The sequence below is a fragment of the Stegastes partitus genome, unplaced genomic scaffold (assembly GCF_000690725.1).
Source record: "Stegastes partitus isolate 25-593 unplaced genomic scaffold, Stegastes_partitus-1.0.2 Scaffold1483, whole genome shotgun sequence".
Taxonomy (NCBI): domain Eukaryota; kingdom Metazoa; phylum Chordata; class Actinopteri; family Pomacentridae; genus Stegastes; species Stegastes partitus.
Window position 1 is genome coordinate 73,488 of NW_007579214.1, and position 10,643 is coordinate 84,130.

A 10,643-nucleotide genomic window follows, 5' to 3' on the forward strand; every position below is an offset into this window, starting at 1 on the left:
TCAGTGCTGCGAATTATTTCCAGTAAAATCACTCCATTTAAAAATGCACTACTTTGGCACTGCAGCTGCCGCCCACAGCGCTACCTGATCAGGTACACATGATCAGTAACAGCCAATCAATCCTGAAGGAGAAACACTGAAATATTTTCTTGTAATTAAACACGTTGAAAACCTCAACAAAAGCAAAACATTTGAACAAAGTTTGTGGTAAAAATTTGACACCTTGATTTCCATTTTTACTGCAAAAACACTAACATGGTTTAGTGGTCTCCCTGATTACTAATGATCTGTATTGTTATTGAGCCTGAAAACAACCTTTTTGTTCGACCCTTAATGCAGACACTTGCTGCTATGATCTGGCTGAACATCGCAAACGGCTCTGAAGCTACATGTTGACTCTGAGCAGCATCAGGAGCCTCTTTGCTACGTTTAGTGCCTCCTCAGTGTGGATGAATCAGCTGGTAGCAACACAACATGTGAACATGACAACTTAGTTTGATGACTTCAGTTCACATGAGTTGCACCTCCGCCCCCAGAAAGCACGCTGGCGTCCCAAAACAGTGAAACCAAACAGCATCAATGGAGTTAGTAAAAGCTTAATGACATTACTATGAAGAATTATTAAATGAACAGCGCACAGTCGTGAACAGACCTGCAGCCTTGACGTGAGAGTAAACCAGGGTGATGGTGTCAGACTATTAACAGGACTGGATGTTTGTCATCAGTCAGTGATTAGGAATCAGCTGATAAAAATGACCTCAGTACAGCTGAGAACTCTGGAAAATGATGATGATGATGTTACTGCAGAGCAGGAAGGAAAAGTCTGGCTGTAGATTAACACCTCACATGACTGCACCTGTTCTGGATGGTAAAGGGAACCGCTCTCCTGCTGCAGCCTCTTACAAGGGACTACATATGATGATAATGAAGGGAACCAGAGTATTTGTGGAACAGTTGAACTGCAGTGTGGTAACAGCAGTTAGCACTTCAATCTTTCCTTATTGTCTGTGTGGAGGTCGTCATTAAAGGATCGTTCCACACAGTGACAGTAATAATAAGCCACTACATTCACAGCCACATGGACTGTCAGTGGACGCATGAAGCAGCGAGAAGAACGACAAACGCCTCGCTGTGACGCACAAAGAAGAACAACAACTCTTGACTTACTTCAGCTTTTTGCAGTCGATCAATGACGTGAAGCACTTATTTGTAAGATCTGGTCTCTGAGTCAGAGGAGCTTTACAGCGTCGCTTGTTACTAAGATTTGTGCCTCATTGTTGTGGATTTTATTAGGACGACGCACTATTTGGGTGTTTTTCTCTCAAGGAGGAACAGTTTGGTGTTATGTAGAGATTTCTCTACGTGAATCATTGTACTTTATACATGCTTTTACCTCTTTACAATCAAAGGAAATACAGCAAATATTTTTATAATCAAAAGAAACTTAAACTCTATTTGATATTAAGAGACTTTAAAGGGATCAACGCTATAAAACGTGTATTCATGGGACGTGTACATACCAATAGAAGGGAAACATGCCTGTAAATAGGGAGCAGGTGGGAATTGCTTTGTTGTGTTCAACCAAAGCTTTGACTGTGAGAATCTCACAGCTCAACTATGACATTATGTGTTTACTTTGTCTTTGATTCTGTGACGGTGTGTGATAAAGGGATGAATTAAACGGGTTTAAAGAGGTGACACATTGGAGATGTGTTTGTGTGTTCATGATAATGTTCCATTTACAGGATTACATGATGGATTTTCTACACCTTTAGCAACAAGGAAATACTCTTGACTTTTACCTTCCTGTCTGCACTGGCAGCAGGAATGTTGACATCCACTGCTTGTGATTATCTTGTGCAGCATTTTTGCAGATGTCAGTTTTGTAATTGAATGCTTAGAGATCTTAGAGAATGAGACATTTGATCAGCCCAGATCAGCTAACTTAATCCTGTTATTTATGATCATCATGGGTACCGGTCAAAATGTGATACTGTGAAAGCAAATGCAGTTCTAAACTTAATATTTATCATTTATTCATATGTTGGCCATTCATTCATTCATTCATTCATTCATTCATTCATTCATTCATATCCTTCTATACTCATTCACCTTCTAGAAACTAGGTTATGGATTTACATTTAAATATTAACCACAATAAAGTGACTAACATTACGTGGGTGTGTGCTGAACAACATAGGTAGAGAGGTTAATGATTAACGGCTAGCTGATTATTGCCATTAGGAACATAACAGATGAATAATGTAGTAACCGATAAGGCAGAAGTTGAAGGACATGCATGTCAGAAAGTGTCGTGTAGATCAGCTGTCGTACCTGGTTGTTCTTACCGTTTAATCCTGAAGCAACCAGAGGAGTCGGTCACTTGTACAACTCTCAGTTCCATGTTGGCAAGCAGGGAGCATTGTGGAGGGTTCGCTAGCAAAAGGCACCACGACAAAGACTTATGTGACCCCGAATGACCTCTAACCAGAGCTCCTGTACTGAAAATGACACAAAGGTCACGAGGACAGTGGATATTTAGCCTCATGGCATATATGACTAAGACGATGTCATGTGTCCGTTGACAAAAATAGCAACATCAGCGTACAGAACAATGTCCTCTCTACACAGTTTGTGTTGTCATTTGGATTTATCAAGTGTAGCGTACTGTGTAGTGAAAACAGGAAATGAAATAAATGGTTAAATGCAGGCCCAGACCAAACAAGTCAACAAAACTAATGAGTAAGATAAATTAAGTTGGAAATTATTTAACAAAATAACTGGATGTTAAAGGAAAGAAAACAGATTTGCACTTTCAATACATTCCTTTTTAATTATTCAACCAAAAATGTAACTTTCTGATGCGTTCGGTTGCTGTTACAGCCTTCAGTCAGCTCTGGGGTTTCATACAACAGCAGGAATTAGAATCGTGTCTATCTGCTCCTCACAGAGTCCAGTTGAACAAGCTCAGTGCTTCAGACGAGCATAAATACTGTTTAACATGTTGCGGGACAAAAATAAGTTAAAAATACTCTTTTCACAGTTCTCTCTCCTCTTCTTCTTCTACGTCAAGTTTTCCTGCAGTCCCCCCTCCTCCTGTCAGGGGGCGCTGGCGTTCATTTTCTCCTGGCAGCTGTCCCAGAAGTTCAGCAGTCTGTTGTCCTTGTTGGCGCAGAAGTCGGTGAAGTCTCGCAGCAGGCGGTCGGCCAGCCTCTCGTCGCCCAGCACCCCGGTCCTCCAGGCTTTGGTCAGCATGGTGTTGTAGGCCCAGTAGTAGCCGACCCGCTCCTCGCCGCCGAACGGACCCTGGCTGTTGGAGGTGGTGGAGTTCCTGCGCCGGCGCTGCTGCCCGCTCGAGTACTTTCTCTTGGAGTACGGCAGCTGCAGGAACACGGTGCCTGATGGAGAAAGAACCAGAGGCTGTGACAGGGAGAGACTCAACAAATAATCCTGATGGGAGAGTTCAGTAACACAAAAAGATGGCGGTTTCCTGACACATGCCCCGCCCCTCTCAATCAAACAGCCAATCACCTGCATTGTAACAGTCGAACTGGGAACAAGTTGCTATGACTGCCTATATGGTAAATGGTAAATGGTCTGCACTTATCCAGCGCTGCTCTACCTTGGTGGTACTCAAAGCGCTTTACAATGTTTTCTCATTCACCCATTCACACACACATTCAAACACCAATGGCAACAGAGCTGCCAAGCAAGACACAGAATCAAAGTTTTTCAGCTTTTTTTAAAATCAGGTTTAATGGGTGGTTTTATACGTGCAGTTCTAATGTCCCACTGACCACTAAAATTGCAGTTACAGTTCTTAATTTAGCTAATAACTGCCCAAAATAACAGCCCAGAGGCGTAACCAAGATGGCGGACGAATGGTGACACGTGTCTATATGGACTTGGACAGAACACGATGACATTCATCAGCTTCACTGTTTGATGCTGTGGTGTGACAAACCTGTTACATGGATGTACTGAGGCTTGTTCTCAGACGGGAAGTTAAACGTAGAAGCAGAAAACTTGTCGTGCACGAAGCCGAATCTGGTAGAAAGAGCAACAGAGACAAGACATCTGGTCAGAACATAGAATTCTGTATTTCACTTTAATCCCTAAATTTCAGGATGACTATAGAGTGACTGGACATTTTGAGCACAGAAAACTATCTTTTGAACAACTATTACTCAAAGAAAAGTTTAATGTTAAAAAAAAGTTGCACAAACATATTTTTTTTTTCAACAGTTTTGAGTGATAATTACTGTACAAAATATAATAACATGGTGCCATCACATGTTAAAGACTGAGGCATAAATACACGTATAAAGATGAAGTTTAGAGAACAAAGCAACAACCTGTAGAGTATGGCCTCCTGGAACAGCTGCATCCTGTCCCAGTATGTTTCTGGTTCAAAACCTGTTTTGTGACATGCAACCAGGAAGATGTTCAGCCTGAGCTGCTGCACACAAACACACATGAAGTCAGAGTTAAGTCAAAGGTCATCTTTACCTTCAAACAGGTTGTCGTTGCTGTTTTTGAGCAGACAGTGGATGTTGAGTGGGATGAAGAGTTGGGCTCTCAGTGGGTCTCCGTACAGGTAAGACGTCAGAGCGAAAGGAACTTCCAGCACAGGCACCAACAGGAAACCACAGGAGGCTGCTTTCCTGTGCCAGCCTTGAACCTGACAGATAATAACATGTAGATCTGTTACTTTCTTTTACCAACCAACCAAACATTCTGGTTACCTAATGTCACAATCCTCCCGTGTGGGTCTGGATAGTGTCACATAAAGATCCTCAACTTGGACTCATGAGGTCTTTCTAGTGTTGACACATTAAATTTTCATATCCCACAGAGAAAATGTCATGTAGTTAAGTCCTCTATCACTGATCAAAATAACATAATACTATATAATATCTGTGCAAAAAAGGCAACAGTGTGCATGTTTGGCAGCAGTGTGTATGCCTATAACTTTCAAACTTTACGGACATTAATGCATAAAGGTTTAAATAAATCAGTAAATTCAGCTGCAAACAAGCTCCAACTTAGGTCCAATGTAGTTTCTTTGTTTTATAAAGACTTTATTGATCAGTCTGCTGATCATTTACAGCTGCAACAAGAAAGAGTAAAGAAAAAACATTTCTAATGCTGTTTTTATTAATCATTAAACTTCAAGCATCCCATACTAAAGGCAAAACAAACATTAAATGGATAATTATCAATGATGCTGAATGTAAAGTATCCTTCTGTGCAGATGATATGATGCTCTATTTAGCAGATGGGTTGAATATGTTTCATGCATTCTTTTCTCTCTTCTTGTAAAACTCTCACTTCTATAAATTCTGTCCTTCATATTGCTAGAATTTTGTTTCGTAGTTTTTCGTCCTTTTTCCTTTTGGATCTTCATAAAGGAAGAACCTGTTGAAACTTGGAATGACAGAAGTTGACTGGATTGTTTTAATTTATGTGTGGAAGCTGCGATATATTGACCGTTAACCAGAAGAAGCTGAGGTGTGGGTGGGACGCCTGGTTACCATCTCAAAGAGCACTGCAGCAGTGACAGCCATCCAGTGCAGCTTGATCTCGAAGGCAGCGTTGAGGGAGAAGTTTCCGTGGTAATAACAGCTGCACCATTCTGTTCGGTCGCTGCGGTTGTTGACGTCCACGTCCAGCGTGACCGTCTTCTGCTCTGGGACTGTAGCGGCTGGAGGACGGATGGACAGACGGGCAGAGGGAGGGAAGGTGGACAGACAGGATGACGGGAGGCAGGAAGCAAAGGAAGGAGAGGTGGACGGCATGATGGGAAGCCGGTCGGAGGATTAAAGGCTCAGTTTAGAACACAGACTAAGAGATGGTGAGACATTTATTGATTCTTTAAAGATCTTCAGATCGGAGCTACAGAATAACAGGTTTAATAAAGTTTAAAAAAAAAGTTTACAGATTGACAGTATCAGTCGGCACCAGTGAGCAAAGCCCTTCAGCAACAGAAAACTGTCAAATAACTACTGGAATATGAAGGACAAATGATTAAATAAAAAGAAATTAGAAATGTTCATATTAAATGTATTTTATACTTCAGTACTAAATATTCTAGATTTTACTAGATTTGGTTTGACATTTATCTCTTGCATACCTAATATATACTGGCTTTGTGTTGTGGTTTCTAGTTGTTTATGATGCAAATTTAATTCTTTAATTTGGCTTATTTATCACCGCATTTTTGTTTTTAGTGTTTTTAAGGTTTTTTTTTAGTTTTGAAATTACTATCTTGGTCAAAACTTTAACAATTAGGACTTCAACATGACGGGATACCAATGAAAAAGTTTCTGTTTATATTACACAGTACACAGCATATCCAGCAACCTTGTTTTTTTGTTTTTTATATGTGCAGTCATAGAAATAAAGAAATGTGTTTCCTTTAACACTGACCTACCTCATTAAATACACATTTTCTGTTTTATGGTTTTGCTGGAAGGTTAGTTTTACTTAATATCTGTGAATGTTGGCATATAAAATGGATTTACGTTATGAATAACGAGAATTTGTTACAGAGAAATCATATTGCGGTTTTAAATTCATATACAAATCAACGGTTCAAGTTATTTCTAATGGATCCGAGAACAGCTACAGCTAGCTGTAGAACGGCTATAGCTCCTCCAAAATACCTATTGTTGCATCTAATATCTAACTTTGGCAGTGTGCTTTCTATATTTCAAAATCGGCACTAAACACATTGAAGTCACTGGATGCGTAACACCGCCTAAATCCACCAATCAAGTTAATTAGTGATCATTTTGTACTTACACCCTCTGCTTTTACTGATTTGTTATCTGAATTTCACTTTTATGTGCATTATAGTGTCCATTTGTATTTATTCTGCTTTAAGTAACACATTTTTACATTGATATATTTTGGATTCATTATTGTAAAGTTCTATATAAAGTAGGCTAACTATTTACACGGTTCTTTGCTCCTACATGACCAGCTTTGTCTGTATGTGAATTACCTCCTAACTAATAACATGAACTATTTTTGGTGCAGTCTGTATCCAATGAAGAATTTCGGCAGGACATGAATAATAATTCGTGGAAACCAGTTCAGATGCCAGATAGCAAACTGGAAAAGCATTCATATTGCACAGCTGTTACTTTAAAGATGGAAGCATTTTGATGACACTCTTGAGGTCAAAGCTGATGAATGGCTGCATGAAGCAAGAATCAAGCTGAAGCAGAAACACTGTCACAACCTGCTGAGCTGTGAAAGTGTTTTACGCTGAAATATCAGGAGGAGAGCGGCAGGTGTCACACCACAGCACTACTGACCCACAGCCACTAACACCACAGCATGCACTGAAACATCACACCACTACCACCACAACCACTACCACTACTGCTACTACTACTGCTACTGCTGCTGCTGCTGGATCAGCTACACACTAACCACACAGCATGCACTGACTGAACGGTGGAGGTGGAAGAATTTGATCACATCAATCAGCGATGTGGCCGCATCAGACTGATGAATAAACTACAAACACTCTGCATGCACTGAACAAACACACCACCAGCTGTTCGATGCAGATCGACAGGCCGCTGCGAGGAGAGCCGAGTCCTGCATCTGAGTGTCACACAGGCAACGATGGACAAAGATGAAGTCATGAAAAGATGGAAAGTGATGAATGTATTGTAAGTGAAGTTGGGATGGTGAGTCGTGTAATGCTTTTGTGGTGATTGTGGACATGAAGGGCTCAATGTTCAGTTTGTAGACGGTAACTGTTCTTCATCTGGGAGTTTATTCTGAATATTTAAAGTAGAAAACTGAGTTAAAAGCACAATTTGGAGCACCAGCACCCTGATTTTTTTTTCGTCTTTTACACCTTACATTAATCTACAGTGAATAAAGGGGCGACAATTTGTCACAGATCCAAATCACAAAACACTCAACTGAAAAAGATCAACAAAAACAATCTAGCTTCAAATTTTACATGATCTTTTATGTTGTACATTTGACCTAAAAAATCTTGACAAATATACTTTCATCTGTCTCTATGCCACCTCCTGACTTTGTCTAAAATAACATTGGCAACTTGCAGTCAAATTTAAGCTTGCAAATTTCACAAGGGACTATAGAAGCACACAGTTTATCTCATAACTAAGGCTCCATGTTTTATGGTTCTGCTATTTATGTATTTGCTAAAATTCAGATTATATTTGCTGGCTAGTTTCGTCATAGCAGCTTTTTTTTTTTTTTTATCAAATCAATGTACTAAATATAGTGCAAAGGCTGACCGCAGCTGGAGAATCTCAAGATAAAGAAGAAAATTTGAGACAGATTTTGTTCAGTGTTCTTAAGTTTAGTCATTTTAGTATTTTGGCTACTTAACATTTGCACTTGCTGAGAATATATTACATTTATCGAGCTTGTTTTTACTTCTGCTTTTTCATCTGTTTTTCTTTAAAACATGTACTTTCTCAACCTTCTTTTTTACTTTCACTTTTTACCCTCCACCATCCTTTGTGCTGTATTGGTGCAGATAGCAGGCTCATTATTGCTAACCTACAGCTCCAAACAGCTCCCAGATGAACCTCGTAACTGGAAAACCGATGCAGTGTGTTGTTTGCTCCTTCACATAAAAATTCCAGGTAATTTTGTTGAAAACGGATACAAACTAACAACAATGAGCCTCACATAGATGCACAGGAATGTTGTGTGGAAGCTTGAGGGTTCACTTGAGGAAGCTCAACACCTTCCTGAGTCATGTGATGAGCAGATCCTGGTCAGGGCAAACCAAACGCATAAATCACCAACAGAGGCAGCTGCAGGACCAAATCGGATTTCTTTTTGAATTTATGGTTCCTATTAAACCTGACCGAGAACCTTTAAGTGCACCCTCTCTGCCCTGTGTGACACTGAAATACAGACGCAGACGATCCCCTGAAGTGGCCTCAGCTGTGATCTGCATCAGGCTGGATGAGGACGTGCTCCTCTGCAGTGTGGGCTGGCTGGGAGCGTCGGGCTGGGTGTACCTAGCAGAGCGGCGGCCTGGCTGCGTCCTCCAAAGCTGCGGCTGAAGGAGCTGTGCCTACTTGCGTAGGAGGCCGGCCGGCTGGGCAGCCAGGGCAGGAGGAAGGCCGGGAGGTCGCACGGTCGTCGCTCCTCCAGCACGAAGGCCACCTCGAACCACTTCCTCTGGAACAGCGCAAAGTCCTCCAGGGCTGCAGCTGACCAGCCTCCGGCCGCTGTGGTGGGGAGCTGAGAGGTCAGGCCTGCAGAGGAGACGTCAGCATGAGCATAATGTTTCTGATTATGTGACATTAAATATACTGTCACTATATGGATATGCATGTGCAAAACTGTATATAGAGATGAAAGCATTGGCTCCTTCGGCTGCTGGGCTATCTGAAGTTCATTCACCATCCTTCTCTCCTACTATCCTGTAGAAGTAGAAGCCGTAGACGAAGATGCGCATGGCGTCTCCTGAAGCGTGGGCCACCAAGCCTTCATCCAGCATTTTCTACACAAACACAAAACACAACACAGTGTACTGCTAAATGCAAGAATCAGATTCAGAAATACTTTATTGATCCCTGAGGGGATATTGCTTAGGTTACAGCTGCTCCCATTCAAAGTCTTATATATATAAACATAAGTAGAAAAATATGACCTGAAAATGTAAACATAAGTAGAAACAGTATAGGCATAAGTGTAAAATGTGCTTTTCCTAAGAAAATGAGAATAAGTATACAGCGTAATAACTAGTGTGTTGTAATAAATAAACAACCCAGCAGCTTAAACAACAGGACTGTAAGTTAGGATGCACACACGACCTTTTTTTGCCTCCACACTGTAGCAGAGTGGAAGTGTAAAGTAGCAGACAATGGAAATACTTGAATGAAGAATTTTAGAAGAGAAGGTTGTGTTTGTACGTGACTTTTAGGATTAACCAACAGCTACATTCACAAGCTGGAGTTGGAATTATCTCCACACTACAGTTGCTTTATTTGCAGCGATAGTTTGACATGGAGGTAATACACGTTTCAGTTTCGTGCTCAGATTTAGATGAGAGCATACCAGTGTTATGTCTATACAAGAAATATGTATTTACAGCCAGTGGCCAGTTAGCTGAGCTTAGTGTAAAGACTGAACAACATGTTATGTCTCACTGCTGAATCTACACATGAACTACATATAAAAATATCAAGTTGTATTTACTGGAGTACCTCAGTTAACCTGGTTGATTGTTATAAACTAATTATGTGAACATGGTTTTTGCTCTGTTCCTTCTTCTGATGCTGCTGTATTCTCACCAGTCAAATGAGTGACCCCAAATCCAAATTCTCCTTCACATCTCTCTATGATCTCAGGTTAAAGGACGGTTGGGTCACATGACTCTTACCTGCATGATATCGACAGCCATCCCCTGTGTGGCCACGCCCTCCACGTTGTTAACCAGCCAATGAACAACCTCCGCGCTGATAAAGCAGTTGAGTGGAAGACCTTTCTGCTCTGGAAGCAGCTGCACACCTGTCCTGTGGTATCACAACAGCACAGACACACTGCTATCCAACATAAAATGCAAAAGATAGAAGAGTTTGCGCTACAAAACCAAACCTAACTGCAGGACTCTGATGTGGGGAATTAGT

General features: G+C 41.0%; 1 protein-coding gene across 1 annotated transcript in view; it reads right to left on the bottom strand.

The window, feature by feature from the left end:
* Window positions 1-2,806: 2,806 nt before the first annotated feature.
* depdc5 (DEP domain containing 5, GATOR1 subcomplex subunit) overlaps window positions 2,807-10,643 on the bottom strand; it is a 26,781-nt gene continuing 18,944 nt past the window's right edge. The window contains 8 exon segments of the mRNA XM_008299960.1: window positions 2,807-3,398; window positions 3,965-4,047; window positions 4,356-4,416; window positions 4,510-4,681; window positions 5,535-5,704; window positions 9,027-9,266; window positions 9,415-9,514; window positions 10,397-10,556. Of these exon segments, the coding sequence (XP_008298182.1) occupies window positions 3,100-3,398; window positions 3,965-4,047; window positions 4,356-4,416; window positions 4,510-4,681; window positions 5,535-5,704; window positions 9,027-9,266; window positions 9,415-9,514; window positions 10,397-10,556 (1,285 nt within the window). The 3' untranslated portion in view covers window positions 2,807-3,099.